Genomic DNA, 19,615 nt, shown 5'->3' with positions numbered 1-19,615 from the left:
GCAAAATTATCCGTTTCTGTGTGTTTTTTGGTGTTTGATTTTTCTTTTATTCTATAAACTACTGACAATATAAATCCCAAATTCAAATGTTGTCATTTACAACATTCCATTGCCGAAAGTGGTCAAAGTAGCAAGAAGAAAAAAACTACGTGTTTTGTGTACAATGTACACCATAGCGTTTTACTCAGTTTGTGTTATTTATAATTTTCAATTAGCTAAATATTCAATTATATACCTTAATGGAAAAAATGAAGACATTTAATTACAATACATTTTAATTAACGATTATTTATGTGGGTGAGGGCGTGGGTGGTGGGGGAATAGAATTCAACAATGGACCCTGCAGTGGAAATGTGGATCATTATGTGATCCACCCCACAGGGTGGCACTGCTGCCTCTTCTGTCTGAATACCAAACCGGAAGTCAACCCAAATGAAAAAAGTTGAAAATTCATTCATGCTGTGTTCGCTGTCAACAGCTGTTGTATTTTTAACACTAGCGACATATTCACATGTTATTAATGCTTTTAAAATAATTTTAGCTACGGCGGTTACAAGTGACGAAAGGCATTTCAAACTCGGAGCGCGCCAATCACTTCCTCGGTTAGCTATGTTGTAATGTTTGCTAAGTGAGGCCAATTTCGCTTGGTTTTATCAATATTATTATTATTTTTTGTATGACTTTAAATGGAAGAGCACAAGGAAAATATTCACGGCAAGGACATGAACGCAAAGCTGTCAAAAGGAGACGACGACGATAAGGTTTGTAATGTCCGCTACTTTAATCATGTTAGAGCTTAGAGTAATATCTTACACAACGAGGTGTGTGTCAATGTAAGTGTGTCCGTTTAATGTAAAAATACAATACTACAGTTCTGGGATAGAAAACAAAATGTTTAAGACCTTAAGCAAAAATAAAGTTAAGAACTTGAATGTCAAGTATTGACTTTAGTCAATGCTTCTTGCTTTGCTTTTGCCACAATCGTAAAGGCATGTACAGAAAAAGCAAACAAGTTTTGTTCTCTTTTTTGTTTTTGTTTGTTTGTTTGTTTTTTTATCTAAAAAAAAAACCGATTTGTTCCCGTTCTACAGTGCGCGTAATGCCGCAATTAAAAATAACGCCAAACTAGTTACGCTGATTAGACAATAACAGTCAACATGATGTCAGAGCTGGAGATGACTGTCTCAAAATTCGGTATGCAGAAATATCCTGTAAATATGTCAATTTGAATTTAAATTACTAGTCAACTTATTGTGTTGCTGTAATTATATAGGTGAAGCCCAGCAGCACCATCTGTCCCAAAGAAGAAGCTCCTCCTCAGGCGTCCAACAGTGACTTCAGCCATCCCGTGTACAAGGAGATTGCCTTGGCCAACGGTCACATCAACCGCATGTCCAAGGAGGAGCTGCGTAACAAGCTTTCTCAGCTCAAGCTGGACACCAGGTAGGAACAAACGACTGGCGACTTCTACAACAGAAGAAGCGGCGCTCACAGTAGTGTCACGTCACTTGTGTGTTTTGTCGGCGCAGAGGAGTGAAAGACGTGATGAAGAAGCGACTGAAGAGCCACTACAAGAAGCAGAAGCTGACGCAGTCGGTCACTGACTGCGGGCCGGGAGACATCTTCTACGACTACATCTGCGTAGTTGACTTTGAGGCCACGTGTGAGGAGGACAACCCGCCGGACTTCCTGCATGAAATCATCGAGTTCCCCATGGTGCTCATCAGCACGCACACCTTGGAGATTGTAAGAAGGATTGAAAAAGAAAAAAGACTTCTCTCCACCACTCAGTGCCTAATCACTTGACACTTTTTGTCTCCTCAGGTGGGAACGTTTCAGGAATATGTCAAACCCAAATTGTACCCGACGCTGTCAGATTTCTGCGTGAAGCTCACGGGAATAACACAGGTCTGCTTTTTTTCTCTTGTGATCTCCTCAGAGTGTCAGCTGAAGTCTTAACAATAGTAGTAATATTAATAACTATAATAGTAAAAAATGTGCAATTATTAAACCTGCAGTTCAAAGCTTTGAGTATAGAGAAGAATTCAAAGCATCGTAATACTGAGTCTATATCTGCCACACATAATGGACATATTTAGTGCAGAAGTGCTCTTAAATTTTCAGGAATTAGCCTAAAAAAGTCATCAATTTGGTTTCCACGGACACCATGTACCTCCTCCAACATAATGGTTCACTCATTTAACACACTTGAGCTTTGGTGGAGTTAAATAGTTAATTGTGGATATTTGTGTTTTTCTACACAAGGACAAGGTGGATGCGGCCAAGCCTTTCCCGGTGGTCCTGAAGCAAGTTGTGAAGTGGCTTGAGGAGAGGGAATTGGGCACTAAATACAAATATACGTTCCTCACCGATGGGTTAGTGTCGCTCCTCTGTTCTCATTTCACCGAAGTTTGTCGGAAGCTTGACAACTTTTTTCCTCGTCTTGTGCAGCTCATGGGATATGAGCAAGTTCCTAAACATCCAATGTCGTGTCAGCCACATCCGATACCCGCAGTTTGCCCGGAAGTGGATCAACATCCGCAAGTCCTACGGCAACTTCTACAAGGTTTGAATTTGACATAATAGCGCAGACCTCCAACACGGCCAAACCGTTAATAATAGTGTCAAAATAATACAGACATGTTGAAAACAGCATACAAAAGTAATTTAGAACTTGAATATGAAATGACAACAACATACACATTTTCTGAAATATATGGGGTGCATTAGTTCTGTGTTGTATAAGTAATACAGCTTCCAGATTTTCTACTTTTGAGAATTTTAATAATAGTTTTTATGTCATTCTGCTAATTAAAGGGGAGGTCAACCTTAAACATTTCTTGGTAATAATATATTTATAATATATATACATTTAGAATATAGTTATATCTGACCTCACTAGTCTAAACATGACATTCGGATTAATATTACGTTTGTGGAATTTGAGTTATGCAGGAAAATCCACCCGTTTATATCCATTTCAGGGGCGGCCATTTTGTCGCTTGCTGTCGACTGAAGATGACATCACCGTTGCTCAGGCACCGACCAATCACAGCTCAACTTTTTTCTGAAGCTGAGCTGTGATCGGTTGTTACCTGAGACCTGAGCAACTGTGATGTAATTTTCACTTGACCGCAAGTGGCAAATGGCCGCCTTCTGCTATTGATAAAAACTGCTGGATTTTGCAGCTTAAATCATATTCCACTAATGCAATATTAACCAAAATACAGTATTTAAACTAGTAAGGCTGCATAGAAGATATTATTGTCAAGATTTTTTGGGGGGGGCTTCCTCTTTAGCAAGCTAGCCACTTGAAACCGCAGCAGTATGTCGAACAGCCAGCAGAGGGAGACGGGTGCATGAGAAAATGCTTCGACTTGATTTATGTCAGTCAGCATTGTCCTACCAGTAAATCGAAAAGGACCCCCCCCCTCCCCAATGGTACAATCTGGAAGCCGTTGGTGCGGATCCTCTTGGTGCTTTTGACAGGAAGCCAGTAACTCGCTGTGTTCCTCGCCAAAAGGTGCCGCGCACACAGACCAAGTTGAGCACCATGCTGGACAAGTTGGGTTTGCAGTACGAAGGCCGCCCCCACTCGGGCTTGGACGACTCGCGCAACATCGCCCGCGTCGCGCTGCGCATGCTGCAGGACGGCTGCCAGCTGCGCGTCAACGAGCACATGCACGCCGGCCAGTTGCTCCCTGTCCCCAGCTGCGCGCCTATGGAGGGAGCCCCGCCTCCTCGCTGGCCAGGCACCCGCAAGTAGGGAGACACCGGGACGTGCCGATAATGAGTTTTTTTTTTTTTCGTTTTTTTTTTTTTCTCCTCCTCCCTCATATTGACACTTTCGGAGTCACACACCACCACAACACCAGCAAGGAATGAATCCGCACGTGATGCTGCTACATGTCCATAGACAGCATTTCGTTTGGTCAGAATGTGAGATGTAAACATTTTTTTTGTATGATCAACTTTCATGAGGAATAAACACTGCTGCTGAAGTGGTTGTGGGTCTAACTTTATTTAAAACAAAACAAAAACTTCCCTATAATTGCTTCAAATGCTTCAATTGTTTTATTTGGGAATAAAAAAGATATATTTTATTTTTGCTTGTACAGAAAATACATGATTTTGGTTAAGTATGATAAAACAAACTCATTCCAAGAGACTTCAGTCATATTTTATCAAACTTATTAATACTGTACCTCTTGGTTCATTTAGTCATATTATAAACTACATGACAGAAAAAGTAGAAGGATATTGTTCTTTGTGAGTTGAAATTTCAGGTCAACTTCTCTAAGCATGTGAATGCTCATGTCCAACTGTTCAGTTTTTCAGTACTTTCTCTAGCAAGGAGCTGAACAGCAAAATTGACAAGTTTGAAATTTCACCCTGAAAGGCCAATATCCCGAACGCTTTGTGAGTAGTTTCTGCTCAAATGTTCACACTTTGGTTTTGTGACACCGAGGTCCGTTTGGTGTGTAGTGGTTTCCTTCACGACTCAAAATGCTTAACTGCAGAAGAGTCAAAATGGCGGCTACAGCTGCCTCACTGATCAGGTCACATGTCCGCTTGGCTTGCTAATCTCACAGGCAGGTGCTGTACAGCATCACCTTGTGGCTGACGTCATCCAGGATGCGGCGGGCGGCCTCCTCCAACTCAGCCAGCTCTGTCGCTTTTGCCTCGAGGATTCGCTGGTTGTCCTCGTAGGAGCTCTCCAGCTCTGTGAACACAAAATGGTCATTTATGACTGTAAACTTTGCAAACGTGACTACAAACTTACCTTGTAGTCTCTTCAGCTTGCTGCTGCTCTGAGCCAGCAGCTCCCTTGCCTCCTGCTGCAGCTCGTCTGCTCGTCTCCTCGCCTGCAGCACCGACTCCCCCTTGTCCTCCAGAAGGTCCTCCACCTCCTCCAGCTTGTCCTTCACCTCCGTGTCAAACTCCTTCACAGGCGCAGACTCATACTTCACGTACCGAGAGAGACTAATTCATGTGAAGTGGCGTGTTTGTGCGCCACCTGCTGGGCCTCGTCAGCCGCCTCCTTGGCACGTTGGCTGATCCAGTCGGCCGTCTCTGCCGTGCTGTTGACCTCCAGCTCGTTCTGCCGTAGGAGGCCTACCTCGCGCTCCAGCTGCAGCAGCCGGCCTGTGGTATTGCCGAGACGCTGCTCCGATGCCGCCGTCTCAGAGTCCACCTGAAATACACACGTGGATGTCTCAACAAAAATGTGTGACCACCACACACGGCAAGATGTCATGCTCACAGAAAGTAGCAGGTCCAAAGTTCCCTTTGTGTTGTTGCGGGCCAGTTGGATGGCATCCATGGCAATGTTCTGAGCACGCTCAGTCTCGTCCAGAGCCATCTGCACCACTTCAGACCGCTCCTTCAAGTCTGACGCGTACTTACTGGAGGACAGAAAAGAGCAGATCAATAACCGATAACTGAGGATTCAAGTCTCCTTCCCGGTTAACCGGTCTTCTTACTTGGCGGCCTCGGCCTGCTTCAACAGCTCCTCCGCAGCTTTCATGTCATTGGCGCTTTGACTGAGGATGCTCTCCACGTTGGTCAGAGTGCTGACCTTCTCCTTGATTTCCCTGGTTAGCTCCTGCAGCTTCTCCGTCGATGTGGGCATCTGCAGGGCTAAGACCTCGTTGGCCACCGCCTCGATGACAGATGCGTTGGCCTTGTCGTCTGCGCAGTTATCGACATGCCTTTAGAGATGTTTTGTTTTGGGTGATTTTGAAGCAGTGTCACTCACTCGTGAGCAGGTCTCGTATGTCTTTGATGAGGCTGCGCAGTTTCTCGTTGCTCTGCTCCACTCGCTCTTTGCTCTGGTTGGATTTGATTAGCACCTGCTGGGCGTTTACTTTGGCTTCCCGTGCTCGATTGCTGGCCTCCCACACCTGAAACCAAATTTTGTCTTTCCTGAACAACCTCAACAAAAATTATACATGTTGATGACATGTTCACTCACCATCCTCGAGAGCTTGTCCACCTCCTTCATGGCTGCCAGGATTTCCTCATCCAGCTTTTTGGCTGACTTGAGAGCGTTTTGGGATGTCACAACAAGACCTTTGCATCCTGCGCCACCACACTGGGGGGCCCCTTCCACGTCCACGCAGCCCAACCCACCGCATGGAGAGCCAGCACACTCGTCAGCTTCAGCCGCACCGCCGCACATCTACAGAAGAAGAATGAGTGACTCGTCTCTTGAGAATGTTTTCAAAAATGTAACGTTCCGACGGCTTACCTACCTTACTTTCGTTTTTAATTATTATTTTTATTATTATTTTAAACTTCCTTATGCTAAATGTTTTAAAGTTTGTTGAATAATGTTTTAAGATTGTTATTGTATGTTCTTTTTAGTAAATTTTGTAACCTATTTTTATTTTTCTTCCTCTGAATGTTAACTACTGTTTGTTGATGCTTATGTGTTGTCTTTCCTTGTGTAAAGCACATTGAGTTGCCTTGTACATGAAATGTGCTATACAAATAAACTTGCCTTGCCTTACCTTATTGCTGAGAGGTGACAGATCCAGTTTCTCCAGCTCGTTCTTGAGCTTGTCCAACTTCTGTGTGTTTCGCTGGTGCTTGCGATCAAACTCCTTCTGGCCGCCACTCAGCTTCTCCTCGGTCACCTTGCGAAGTGCCGCAGACTGCTCCACGGTGTTCCCAGGATCACTGCTGGAGGCATTGACCCGGATTTCCGCTATCACTGACTCCTCGTTTGCCTCTATGATGGTATCCATTGCACCTAATGAATTAAAAAAAAAAAAAAGAAAATTACAGGAGCACATCAAGTTGTGCTGACCATTTTAAGTATTGAAGTAAGTTGAATTTTCACCCTGGAAGTTGGCATTCTTGGCATCATACACCTGCTGCCGGAGCTCCTGGACACGGCGCTCCAACTGGTTTGCCTGGTCTGTCAGCTCGTCCAAGTTGGTGTCGGTGGTGTTAGTATCACTCTGGAGGACATTCAAGGTCTCCTCTGTTGTGTTAAGCTTCCCGTCCACGTAGGACATGACGCCGCTGAGGAAGAGACTCCAATTAATTAAAACCCTTGGGCTATGAAATCATTTTTACCCCATATTGGGTATTTTGTCCAAAATTTGGACACACTTCGTGTGATAACTAAATCATTTATCAATATTTTTTACTTTCAACCACTCAAAATGTTCAATGGCATCAGACTTATCCATATATATGTAATATTTATATATGTATTTTTATGCCCTCTATGGACAATAAAAGCAATAGTGTGCAATCAGCAAAACGACTATAATGTATATCAACGCATTTTGTTCAGAATTGTCACTTCGACCTCGCACGTGCACACACAACACACGTGCGTGCAATGTGAGTGTTACTGCATCCATACACACACAGGCCTGTTCTATCAATCCCGACCATGCCGGCATGTTTTGGTGCAACTATGGTCAGACATACGTCAGCTCAAGCAAAAATGATAAGTAGCCCTCTAGCACCACCTGGTAGATTATGGCTTTTAACACATTCATTGCCAGACCAGTAAAAAAAATGCATCATTTGACGTCTTTTTCCATCAATGGCAGTGAATGAGTTAAACGTGGTAAAAATCAATGAAGCAATTATAAATTGTTGATATAATTTACAGCATGGGTGTCCAAACTTTTTCCTCTGAGGGCCACAGACAGAAAAATAGAAAGCTGCAAGGGCCACTTTGATTTTTTTTTTTTTAAAGTTATTTATTAAAACACAACTCACATTTTTTTATTTCCCACCTTTATTTGAGGTCCCACTGAAGGGATCTGATGCATTATTATTATTATTATTATTATTATTATTATTATTATTATTATTATAAATTGGGTAATCATGGAAAATGCACTAAAACACATTAGAAGTACAGTACATTATGCAAAGTTATTATTTATAAAGGGAGTCAATGGGTCCAAATTTTTTACAAATACCCCTTTCGCACTATAAATATTTGGCTCTGACATGTATTAATGGCAATAATAATTAAAAAATGATGGTTGGCGCCATTTTGAACTTCAACATGCTTAGACTATCTGGGTGAACTCCAAGGGATTTTTTAATATGCTGTATCTATGATATTAATCATAAAATGTCCAAATTCTGTACAAATATCCCACAATTAAAGGACTTCATGGATAGGATGTGTGTTTGTGGACATACGTGATCTGGTGCATCAGGTCCTGAATCTCCTCCAGCTTCATTGCTGCAGGGTTCATCTCCACGATCTCCTTGATAGCCTTTATGTTGGTCTCCAGGCTGGTTACTAAATCTTTGTACGGTGCTGTTACGCCACTGGTCTGCAGCTCCGTCACCTTTGCCTCCAGCCGTCGCGTTTGGTTGGTCAGCTCTTCGACCACAACGTCCCATGTGGCAAAGCACTGGTGACATGGCTGGCAATCAGGAAACTCCCCCTGGTAGCCCCTGGCGCATTTGTCGCACCGTGGGCCAGACACGCTCTCCACACATGTGCAGTGTCCGGTCGTCCGATCACACTGCTCGCTGGAAATCCCGCGAACGTCGCAGTCACAAGCTGCAAGAAAGGAGGACAGGCAAATAAAGGCCACAGTCATGTACTCCTCAGGAAGAGAATGGATTTTCAGCTTTTCCTGTAAATACAATGACATCATCCTGATCTTGACGATCAAGCTGACCCCCCTTTAATGCCCCAAAAGCTTGCAAAAGAAGTGAAGGAATGCAATATTCTTTTGCTCTTATTTGCCTGTTAGGCGCTTTAGGGTGAAATAGGAACGTGTGCGGGGGCAGGGTCTCCTGTCAATCACAATGTAGAGACAAGTTGGACTTTGAAGCCGGCCGCTAACAGCACATCTCAGCTTCAATTGTCTCTCATACTGTAAGTGATGACTTCTCCCACTCAATAATATGTATGCCTAGTACCAGCCAGCAGTCCCGCCTTAGAGTTTTAACAGCTTGGCCGAAGCTTGTAGCGAGAAAAATCTTTAAGGATTCCTGGTTCTTGTGGGTGTTCCTTGGATGACGAAGAAAAAAAACCTGAGAATCCTGGGAGTTCTTGCACATCTGGTTCTTATGAACGGAGAACATAAGGTCATTGCCGAAGCCAAGAGCCGTTTGAGTGTCTGTTGTCTCATGATACCACTTTGCTCATCAAGGCTTATAAGATATAACTCTAAGTTGAAAATAGACTAAATAGCCTTAAGAACACCACACGGGAGTGTAAAAATATTTTATTTGGTCATCAACTAATAGGAAGGGACTGTCTGCCTCTCTTTGAGGTTTTATTTTCCATACCGTGACACTTGACTTCTGGATCCCCCCAGAAGAGCTCCCTGCATTCCCGACATGTCCTTCCACCAAAACCCGGTTTACACGAGCATCGTCCCGTCACCTAGAAGCCAAAGCAAACACTTTTACAAAATAGAACAAAAGTATTGTCTTTGTATCAACATGCTGACCACAATTGACCTTTGTACTCCTATTGTGTATTCACGGGGCTTCCTTCCTTCCTCTGATGGCGTACAGCCATGACCAAAAAAGATACTAGATGTCTGTGCAGGCTTGTGTTCCCATGTTTGGGGTGTGTGTGCGTGGGTGCGTGTGTGTGTTTGAGCAAAGCATCAGAGTGCAAAGAGAGAGCAGCAATTCCCAACCAGCTGGACTCGGAACATGAGAACATTTCACAAGCACCACCCACCCTCTTATGATTACATGGGTCTCCACACTACTTCACAGTCATTGAGAATTCTCAGGATTCACAATACAGACCTCATCACAGGAAGAGCCAAAGGAGTGGGCCGGGTCACAGTCACAGTGCTGGCAACCCGTCCCACTCGCCATGTTCCATGTGTCCTCAGCGCAACGCTCGCAGTTCTGGCCCACCACGTTAGGTAAGCAGGCGCATTGGCCGCTGTGCTGGTCGCACTGGCACTCGTCTGGCAACGAACACGCATGTGGTGCTGTGCCCGCCGGCTGGCACATGCACTCTGCAAGACAACCAGTCAAGCTGAACGGGAATTTGAGGGACAAGCATCCATCAGCAAACGCTTAACTTTTTGCTACTCACTTCTGCAGCTTTGAGTGGCCGCATTGCCATAGTAACCAGTTTTGCAGTGCTGGCAAGCATAGCCATCCGTGTGGTACAGACACTTGAGACACGAGCCTGTACGAGCGTCACAGGACCCGGGGTCTTGCATGTTAATGTTGCCGTTGCACTGGCATGCCAAGCAACGTCCGCCGGGCACCAGGGGATTGCCAAAGTGACCTGGGGCACACTCATCACACCTGGCACCTAAAGGAAGTGGCAGGAAAAAAACAGGAAATGGTGGAAGAAGCTTTCAGCTTGCAGTATTGAATTACAGAGCATCTTGCACACTTACACAAAAGCAAATGTAATTGTCATAATATAATGTGTATGTGTTGCACCTTTGTAACCAGCGCTGCACACGCACACTAGCTGGTCTGTCCCGGCCTCCATGTAGCAGCTGTCAGCAAACTGACGCGCACTGTGCGGGCCGTCAGGGCACAAGCAGGGTCGACACTGGCTGCCAGAGCCCAATTCTGGGTCACCATGGTAACCATTCAGACATCTGTAAGGTTAAGATGACGGCATTAGATTAATTCAGTTGGGTCAAGAAATAACCCAAAATTGTGTCAAAAAGGACCCACTCAATTTTTTTGGGTTATTAAGCCCAAAAGTTGGGTCAAATGAATAATATTAATTTCATTTTTAACAACTTTTTGGGTTAAATAATTTAAAAAGTTTGGTCGGTGCAGTTTTCACCCAATTCAATTGAATTTACAGTAATTTAATTTGACCCAGGCGGCACGGTAGTCGAGTGGTTAGCACGTCCGCTTCCCAGTTCTGAGGTCTCCGGTTCGAGTCCAGGCTCGGATCTTCCTGGGTGGAGTTTGCATGTTCTCCCCGTGCCCGCGTGGGTCTTCTCCGGGTACTCCATTCTCCTCCCACATTCCAAAGACATGCGTGGCAGGTTAATTGGGCGCTCCGAATTGTCCCTAGGTGTGCGTGTGAGTGTGGATGGTTGTCTCTGTGTGCCCTGCGATTGGTTGGCAACCAGTCCAAGGTGTCCCCCGCCTACTGCCCAGAGCCAGCTGGGATAGGCGCCAGCAGCCCCCGCGACCCTTGTGAGGAATAAGCGGTCAAGAAAATGGATGGATGGATGGATAATTTGACCCAACATTAATGACTTGAATAATTCAAAAAGTGGGGTTGGTTCACATTTGATCCAATTCAGTTGGGTTATTCAATTAACCCAAAAAGTTGGGCCAAAGGAATAAACCACAAAAGAAATAAAAAAAATAGGTTGCTTTGTGGATTATTAATTTAATTTGTTTAATAACTCCAAAAGCTGTCGGTCCATTTTTGAGAGTCTTTGAGCAAATTCTCAGAAATCCCGCCCACCGTACCTCTCACAGTAGTGTCCGGTAGTTAAGTCTCGGCAGCCTTGGCACTCTCCGGTCTCGGGATGGCAAACGTCACTGTGGCCATTACATTGGCACGGTCGGCAATTAGGGAACCCCCAAAATCCCGGCAGACAGTGAGCACACTGGCGCCCTGTGGCCCCAGGAACGCATGTGCACTGCCCGGTTGATTCGTGGCAAAGTGCACCAATTGACCCTCGAGGGTCACATTCACATACTAAGGCAGGAAAATGCAAAGTGTTACCACGTCTTGAGGCAAACAAGCAGAACCTCCTGAAGTTGTACCAAACACTTACGCCTGCATCCGGCGGGGCTGAAGAGAAAAGTGGCAGGGGCGCAGTGGTCACAGTTCCTGCCAACCACTTTGGGTCGACAGTGACACTGACCACCACTGGGCTCACACACTGCGCTGACGGAACCTTGTGGGTCACACTCGCATGCTGGGAAACAAAACAAAAATGTTAGTGAAGATGATTCTGTTATTCCAGGAACAGGATTATTTTTTTGGACGAAACGTACGCATGGCTCCTTTGTGAAGCAGTGCAGAGACGCTGAAAATGTATTCGTTGCAGATGTCCGTCATTGGGCTCTTGACCACGCTCTGGCTGCTCTCCAGGCAGCGGTAGCGCTGGAACGTATCCCAGGCTGCTTCGCCCTCTGTGCCGAGGAATATTTCCAGCTCCCGGACCCGGGGCATCAACACCAGCTACAAGGAAGAACGGGAGTCATGCTAAACATGAGCCAAGGCTGCGTTGCTGATGCTTTACTGAAACTTACAGAATCTATGAGAGTGTAGGGGCTCTGCATCTCGCTGTAGGACGAGTAGAGCGGCAGGCTGACGTGGACTGTGTAGTTCTGTCCCTTCTCAAAACATACGGGTGTGGGCAGTAACACATGTCTGCGGGAAGCAGGAAATGTGTGGTGAGGTGTGGAGGATCATATCGAGTCTGGAGATGGACTTAGGTTGTGTTACCTTGAGCCAGGTGGCAGAGAGATATACTGCTCGTCTCCATCGCTGATGGAACTACTGCAGTGGGTGGAGTAGTTGGGAGGGTTGAAGACGGGACGCTGGACTCGGAAGTCAACCTGCTCCCACTGCTCCGGAAGCTGTGGTCAAACATCAGTTCTTGGTCACTCTCGATGATAAGCATAAAAGTCAGTTGAAACAAGTGAAGGTAACCTGTGGCTCATAGCGGATGAGAACATCGTAATCCATGGAGTCTGGGATGTTGTCTATGTTAAACTCTAAATAGGCTCCCTCTGGTACATTCGCAAAACCCATGCCAGTCCACGTGGGGCTGCGATCCAGAGGGTATGGTCTATGGACCACTGACACACCCTGTCAGACAGGCACCAATTTTTAGAACAATGTTCTTTAGAACATGAGTTTGATGGAGTCTTAGTCTGCTCACAGGTCCATGTTTGGCATCCTCGGCCTCATAGGTGTAGTGGTCCAGAGCGATGAAGTAGAAGCCGGACTCAAGTTGGTTGCAGCGCCGGCCAAACATGTGCTCCCTGCATTCGCACTGTCCAGACACCGGGTCACAGCTGTGGAATGCCACAATCAGGGATTTTTTTTTTTTTTTTTTTTTTTTTTTTACAGCTGTAATGAAGAATTAGTGGGCATACTTATTGTTGATAGCCCCTCCCTTGTCGCAGTCACAAGGTCTACATCCATCCATGTCATTGGACAGACCCCAGTGTTGTGGCTATGGTAGAACACGATACTGTAGTCAGAAAATGAGAGAATGACAGACATGCACCCACTGAAGCTTCCTACCAGACACTGGTCACATTCATGTCCGGTGACCAGGCGCTTGCAGAAGCACCTTCCTGACTCCGAGTCGCAGGAATTGCTTCCCGGCAGTGTTCCCAGTGGGCTGCAGGCACAAGCTGAGAGAGATGAGATGAGAATGGGAAAATCATTTTCAAACTTGGTCATGTAAGGTATTCTCTGTGGACTCTTCGGTTGTCTTCATCTTAGCAAGACAGTTTATACATCTTTGTGGAAACAGTGGTAGTTGGCAATACTTTTTATGTGTGTCTTATAGCTTCACTTTTCACTTCCTGTTTGGCCAGGAAATCCCGATGCTTAAGTCCATACTGTTGATTTAGTGTTCCTACCCAGGCATCCGTGTGGCCCTTTTCCCATTCCATAGTGTCCATGTCTGCAGTGGTCGCATCGCATCCCCTCCACATGTGCTTTGCAGCGACACTGGCCTGAAATAAGTCCAGCAGCCACGTCGGTCCTGGCATCACAAAGCCCCCCCTGCAGGGATCCCACCGGGTCACAGTTACAAGCTGTGGACAAAAGTTCTGATTAGAGATGGCTTCAAGCGGTAAACGACAGCAAGGTTACACTATTAAACGTACGCTCGCAGACATTGGGGTCCCGCAAGTCTCGGTTGGGGTGCTGATAGAAGAAGGGAGCACACTGCTCGCACTGGCGGCCCACCGTGTTGTGCTGACAGTCGTCACACACACCGCCGCTGACATTTCCTGTGGTCATGTAGACGGCCATATCGAAGTGGCAGGAACCGGAGTGCTGGTTACATTCGCACCCTGGATTAGAGACAGGGTGTGTCCAGGTTTTTGGTGATCTTTTAGGAAGGTTGTTAGAGGTCGTTCCAAGTCTCACTCTTGCAAGCATGCGTGTTGCGGCCCTCGGCAGGCCTCCAAGGGTGGTCATGATAGAAGTCCTTGCATCGCTCACAGTTGAGGCCCTCTGTGTTGTGGTTGCACACGCACCGCCCATGAACCTATACAACACACTCATCAGAACACATTGTTGTTGATGCTGGATGACCACGCGTGCCACCCACCATTCCCTCGGACCCCGTCGGTGCTCCATCGATGGGGGCGCACTCTGAGGCATGCCCATAGCAGAAGCAGTTGCCCCGGACAACCATGTCAAAGAGGGCGTAGTAGTACTTCTCGGTCACCTCCTTGCGCGTGTCCAGCAGGTTGTCTCCCAGCGTGTGCAGCTTCAGGAAGTTGATACGCAGGTTGGTGATCTTCAGCATGTCTGCAGACCAGACAACACACCACATAGAAAATGGATGGACTTATAGATGGTTCTCACTAGACTTCTGATTGTCTGTTGAGTGCCGTTTAGGAGCTACAGGTTTTCATGTTGACAGAGGTTTTTAATTGTGGACAAAGATTGTTTTGTGTTTTCATGTGTACATGGACATATCCGCCACCACATGCGAAATTCCTTCCCAGCGTTTTCCTCCCGTCTGACCTCATTCCCCAGACTGCATTTGCTGGAATTTTCCGACCCCTTCCTGGAGGGCTTTGAAGGAAGTGACCTGCTCTACAGTGGGGTCAGCGGTCAACTGAGATGAAAGTATATCAAGAACATCTTACTCTGAATCCTCAAACTGTACGGGTCCTCGATCTCAAAGGCGGGGTCCAACACCCGGAATATCACCTGGGAAAGGTGAGGGAATATCCATTTGATTCCTTCAAGTGACATCACATTTATTTCACTTTGTTTCATTAAACAGACCTCTCCCTCGGAGGAGGGTTCGATGTCCGAGTAGTGAGAGTCGCAGATGATGTCGTCCACCTTGACCATGGGCCCTGGGGACACGCCGGGGAATGCCGTCCGGCAATCGTAGGCAAAGTAGCGGTAGACCTGCCACGTCTTCCCAAAATCCATCGAACGCTCGATCACCATGGCAGCCGGTCGGAACGTCTGAAGGTAAGTGACAAAACCGCAGAAGTTCACGCACATACACAACACATCGAAATGTCGGGTGATGTCACAAGGCAGCATTAATCCAGCTGGCCGCCATCACCCTGACGGAATGATACCGTTTTATGCCTTGCTCGCTTCCCACCATTCAGTCACATTCCTTCGCCACAGCTGGCTCTCGCCGACTATCTCACCGGACCCTTCCCACCATCGACTTACACATGTATAAGTGTGTGATTGCATATTTGAGAAGCTGCACCTTAAAAGTCATGATGAGGTGCGTGAAGTGAAATTCTGCCTCCAGGTCCAGCTTGATGGTCACATTTTCCACACCTGTACACAGGAAATGAATATTTGACATTTCCAGTGTGGAGCAGAGACACACAGCTGGCGCATTTCCTCTCACTCACATTAACACATTTGAAATATGTACAACACATCTGTGCTCTCAAATCTAAACACACCAGCATGATTAACGACATCCGTCAACGGGGCTATTTGATGATGTCATCTGAGGTTTACGAAAAGGCAAAAAAAGTATGTCTCTTTTGAATATTACAAATAAAATACCTACATGCATTTTATTTATATATACTGTTCATACATATTTTACAAATGAATAATGTATACAGTAATAATTAAAATATACTATTATTTAAGATCTGAATAATTACCGGAAATTAATATTTATATAAAATGAATTTGAAAGTAAATAAAATTATAGTAAAATAGTAATGACACTAATGTATATTCACAGGTAATATTACAAAGATAATGCAAAGAAAGTTGTAATTTAAAGTAAAGTTAAATATTTCTATAGGAAACAAATTGTAAATACAAAAAAATAAAAATGTCATAAAACAAAATAATGGAAAAAAAATGCTATTGTTAACGGAATAATGTGAAAAGTCACAATTTTGCATTTAAAAACTAAGGAATTTATAACGGCCCACGATACATAATTATGCAGTATACAGTAATTTTATAAAAAGATTAGGGGTGTCAGGTGATTAAACTTTTTAATTGTAATTAATCTAAATTTTTTAATTGTAATTAATCGCATGACTTCAATAGTTAACTCCTGATTAATCGCAAATTTGATATCTGTTCTAAATGTACAATAATTTTTTTCCTAAGTTTTCATACTTTTGTTAACAAAAAAGTCGAAATAAAATGTTAAATAGAAATATGGCTGCATCTTTTTCATTGATACAGTAATTTCATAATAAATCATTAAATTCTGTTAAAATTAAAAAGATGTACGGTACTTTAAAAAATGAGTGTGATATTGATTTGTGTTGTCATTTTTCTGCCACTAGATGGCATAATTGCATTTTTAAGACATTGGTGACAGCTCAGTGCATTTTTCTTTTCATATTAAGAGCTATCTAATCTTTAACATGAAGTAATTTATGAAATTCTGCACATTTTTAAAATTGCAGGATATAACTTGACCCCAATCTCCACAAATATATGCATTATTATTACATTTATTACTGCTAAATTTTGACGTTGACGTGGCTGCTGCGTTGCGACTGGAATTACCCAGTACAGGCTTTCCAAGTAAGGGGCGGTCATTAATCATGCGTTAAAAAAAATTTGTGCCGTTAAAGGAACTTTAAACTAAGTCAAAATTAACTCGCTAATTGACACCCCCAAAAATATATATAAGTAATTAAAATAATAAAATACTAAAAGACTAAGCCTATCAATGCAAATAGGAGGAGGAGAGAGCAAGTGTGCTATAATACACAGACACAATGCAGTAGTGCGAGTAAACTTGGACAGGTCACTGCGAGGGAATTAGGAAATCCCAAACGAAAGTATGATGCATCTGCAGCTTCATCTGCTGTGCTGGCTGCTGATCTTCTCTCAGACTCGTTCCCATCACTCCCCCCCACCCCCCCAAAAAAACAGATGACGGGATTCCTGCTTTAGACACACTTAAACATGCAGCATTCATCCTGCATCTGTTCCCATACATTAGCAGTCCCTTAATAAGACCAATTATGCATGGACATGGTGAATAAACACAAAAGATTATAGATTTATCACCTGTCTAGTTGACACACTATTCAGTGTGATTGCTGCTGCACTAGCTGATGAAGATCTTCCATGTTGTCAAAGCAAACTCGTGTCTCATTATCACACCCCGTGATGTGCACTTTAAAGAACACACACCTGTTTCTCACCTGTGCGGCCCACCCCGAAACTTCCCTACTCTGATCCGCCATCTTCTCATTAGCCGGCTTCTCACGGGAACGTCGCACCCGCCTCCAACTCACCGTTTTGAGACTGCCACCACGTCTTGAGGCGGTTGGGGGCGAAGGTGGTGACCACGTTCTCGATGGTGTGGCTCTGCGGGTTGACGTCCTCGTCGTACGGCTCCCTGGAGTCACACAGGAAGCAGTTGGTCTCCTCCTGACGGCGAGAAAAATGCCACGAGAAACATTCATGTGAAAAAGATTTCGCTAGATGGCACCAGTGCAGTGTTTGCCAACATTAATTTTATATTAGAAACATCACACTCAAGGTTTATCATTGCCTTTTTAAATGAAGCTTCTCAGTTCACTTCAACATAGTTCGTTGGCACTGGGCTGCTACAAGATGGTGCCAAAATGGCCCTTTTTAAGCGTGTGCAGCAGCCATAATGGGATGGTTCAAGTGTGTGACAGCAGGTCTGCATCTGGTATGTTCCACAATTATTCCCAAACGCAGCTGCAACGCATCGTGGCCACTGAACGTAAACAAAGTAAATGAACATTGTTTACGACAGCACGTCAGCCTGTTTTGTGTCTTAGCTCAAATATCAAGGCATGAGGCCTCGCTTCTATGTTAATAGTTGTCTTGAAAAGGAAGAAGCGTTAACAAAATAAGCCCTTGTTCCTCTCTTTTATGGCACATACTTGAAGATTGTGCTCATCCTGGTGTACAGCCACACCTCACAGTGGGTGTCTGTGTGTGAGAGATTAAAAAAAGGATGCCTTTCACACCAAGCAAGAAGCAGCCACAGGCACTTTTGACGGATACAGGCCAACATTTGTGCCGCTGCATAGAGCTTTTGATTGTAGACGGGCGAATGTCTGCACTCCCACGCGTCATGACAGCGAACAGACACTGAGCACGTGCGCCCACGTTGGCATTGTGATAGAACCCAAACTTACAAATATATTTCATAAATTGTCTTACCATGATAGAGAACATACGAAAAGAATAAAAATGACCTAACAAAGTAACTTTAAAACTTACCCAAGCAATTTCAACATCATGTAGAACTTGAAGTGAATGTCTCAAATCATTTGTCCCTATTGAAATGAATGTAAATGCTTTTAATGCGTTCCAGCCTCCCCCCAAAAACTTTGTAATATGTAGAGTATAATGGCATTTTATAATCTTATTCATTACAAAACATCCAGTACCAGTACCAGCATAAATGAATCCAATATTTTATTTTATTTTTGTCACACTGCATCAATTGAATGGCAATTGTCCTGCTACTTGACATAGCCACCTGGCGGCAGTAAGATAGACAGACAGACAGATTTACAGTATACATGTAAGTACAGCACATTATCTCAAACTTTGTCTAGCAAAGTAATAACAAAAAAAAGGCCAAATAATAGCTTATATCTTATTTGGGCCACTCGTATCTTAAGCCACTGATATGCATAGCTTTAATAATATTTTACAAAAGTGATTGACACAATTTTTTGTATGTTTATTTTGGGAGGCATTAATTGATCACTTAATTGAGCAAGGATATTAGAAGGGTGAATATAAATTAATTTATCAATTATTGATGTGAATTTGGTGAAAAAGTCCCTTCTTACTATACCCGAGCATGCATGCATTTATTTTATTTTTATTTTTATTTATTTTTTACTGAGCTGCAAAAGTTCTTGAATATATCACATTTTTAGGAAGTGTTAAAAACAGTGAAACATGCTTGAAATTAATTTAAATTAATCACCTAATTTGGGTCTGTACACTTAATTGTATACAAACTTGAATTGCGGAAACAGTTACTGATGAACTATGTTTAACAGGCAATCCAGTTTAAGAAAATGTACCAGATATAGTAGCTACTTGATTATTACTGCAACATCTCTAGGATGTTTTTAAAAACATAAATCAACCTCCTACAAGAATTCCCCGGCCACAGAATTCTCTTCATAGTTTTCTGAGGTTGCAATGTTCCAACAACAAAACAGTCAAGATGATGCATATCTCCATTTATGTCCATATCTGCTCACCTCCAGGTGTCCCACGATGCAGAAGGTTTCGCCTCCATGCAGGCCGCAGGTGGAGGAAGCGTTGAGCTTGTGGGCGCGTCCGATCAGCAGGTCGCCCGTGGCAGGGTAGCAGCTGCCTTCTGTGCACACGTCCGCCATCTCTGGGGCCTGCGTCCAGGCGGGACACCACAGCACCGCTAAGTGAAGGATACATGACCACACTGTCATCATCATCCCTCTACCGTGAAGG

The 19,615-nt window shown here is 44.3% G+C and overlaps 2 protein-coding genes and 1 long non-coding RNA gene across 3 annotated transcripts in view; 2 read left to right on the top strand and 1 right to left on the bottom strand.

The window, feature by feature from the left end:
* The first annotated feature begins 416 nt into the window (after window positions 1-416).
* eri1 (exoribonuclease 1) lies at window positions 417-4,001 on the top strand. The gene is made up of 7 exons (XM_077500180.1): window positions 417-761; window positions 1,274-1,443; window positions 1,530-1,746; window positions 1,825-1,908; window positions 2,266-2,375; window positions 2,452-2,566; window positions 3,524-4,001. Exons 1-7 carry the CDS (start codon window positions 687-689, stop codon window positions 3,764-3,766), a joined length of 1,014 nt encoding a protein of 337 aa, XP_077356306.1. The 5' UTR covers window positions 417-686; the 3' UTR covers window positions 3,767-4,001.
* Window positions 4,002-4,051: 50 nt separating this feature from the next.
* Window positions 4,052-19,615, bottom strand: part of lamb1b (laminin, beta 1b) — a 15,963-nt gene continuing 399 nt past the window's right edge. The window contains exons 2-33 of the mRNA XM_077500179.1: window positions 19,387-19,562; window positions 17,419-17,554; window positions 15,393-15,466; window positions 14,945-15,133; window positions 14,803-14,866; window positions 14,256-14,458; window positions 14,072-14,192; window positions 13,807-13,995; window positions 13,558-13,734; window positions 13,214-13,326; window positions 13,063-13,142; window positions 12,846-12,981; window positions 12,614-12,772; window positions 12,407-12,540; window positions 12,211-12,331; window positions 11,953-12,139; window positions 11,730-11,873; window positions 11,419-11,650; window positions 10,417-10,580; window positions 10,058-10,282; window positions 9,760-9,977; window positions 9,286-9,382; window positions 8,179-8,548; window positions 6,845-7,029; window positions 6,513-6,754; window positions 5,975-6,181; window positions 5,759-5,903; window positions 5,484-5,691; window positions 5,264-5,405; window positions 5,018-5,194; window positions 4,784-4,943; window positions 4,052-4,723 (exon numbers count right to left, since the gene is read on the bottom strand). Of these exons, the coding sequence (XP_077356305.1) occupies window positions 4,587-4,723; window positions 4,784-4,943; window positions 5,018-5,194; window positions 5,264-5,405; window positions 5,484-5,691; window positions 5,759-5,903; window positions 5,975-6,181; window positions 6,513-6,754; window positions 6,845-7,029; window positions 8,179-8,548; window positions 9,286-9,382; window positions 9,760-9,977; window positions 10,058-10,282; window positions 10,417-10,580; window positions 11,419-11,650; window positions 11,730-11,873; window positions 11,953-12,139; window positions 12,211-12,331; window positions 12,407-12,540; window positions 12,614-12,772; window positions 12,846-12,981; window positions 13,063-13,142; window positions 13,214-13,326; window positions 13,558-13,734; window positions 13,807-13,995; window positions 14,072-14,192; window positions 14,256-14,458; window positions 14,803-14,866; window positions 14,945-15,133; window positions 15,393-15,466; window positions 17,419-17,554; window positions 19,387-19,562 (5,312 nt within the window). The 3' untranslated portion in view covers window positions 4,052-4,586. The remainder of the gene's footprint in view (window positions 4,724-4,783; window positions 4,944-5,017; window positions 5,195-5,263; window positions 5,406-5,483; window positions 5,692-5,758; window positions 5,904-5,974; window positions 6,182-6,512; window positions 6,755-6,844; window positions 7,030-8,178; window positions 8,549-9,285; window positions 9,383-9,759; window positions 9,978-10,057; window positions 10,283-10,416; window positions 10,581-11,418; window positions 11,651-11,729; window positions 11,874-11,952; window positions 12,140-12,210; window positions 12,332-12,406; window positions 12,541-12,613; window positions 12,773-12,845; window positions 12,982-13,062; window positions 13,143-13,213; window positions 13,327-13,557; window positions 13,735-13,806; window positions 13,996-14,071; window positions 14,193-14,255; window positions 14,459-14,802; window positions 14,867-14,944; window positions 15,134-15,392; window positions 15,467-17,418; window positions 17,555-19,386; window positions 19,563-19,615) is intronic.
* The window catches only part of LOC144003679 (uncharacterized), a 4,992-nt gene continuing 80 nt past the window's right edge, over window positions 14,704-19,615 (top strand). The window contains exons 1-3 of the long non-coding RNA XR_013279038.1: window positions 14,704-14,875; window positions 14,943-15,139; window positions 19,393-19,615. The exon at window positions 19,393-19,615 is cut by the window's right edge and continues 80 nt beyond it. This is a non-coding gene — a long non-coding RNA (uncharacterized LOC144003679). The remainder of the gene's footprint in view (window positions 14,876-14,942; window positions 15,140-19,392) is intronic.

This window comes from Festucalex cinctus, chromosome 16 (assembly GCF_051991245.1).
Source record: "Festucalex cinctus isolate MCC-2025b chromosome 16, RoL_Fcin_1.0, whole genome shotgun sequence".
NCBI lineage: Eukaryota > Metazoa > Chordata > Actinopteri > Syngnathiformes > Syngnathidae > Festucalex > Festucalex cinctus.
This window is presented reverse-complemented; position numbering and strand designations above follow the sequence as displayed.

Excerpts from the sequence above, each read along its gene's own strand:
- eri1 (XM_077500180.1), top strand. The coding sequence starts at position 687 with ATGGAAGAGCACAAGGAAAATATTCACGGCAAGGACATGAACGCAAAG. Across the intron at positions 1,444-1,529 it reads CAGCTCAAGCTGGACACCAG|AGGAGTGAAAGACGTGATGA; the intron begins GTAGGAACAAAC and ends TTGTCGGCGCAG. Across the intron at positions 1,909-2,265 it reads AGCTCACGGGAATAACACAG|GACAAGGTGGATGCGGCCAA; the intron begins GTCTGCTTTTTT and ends TTTCTACACAAG.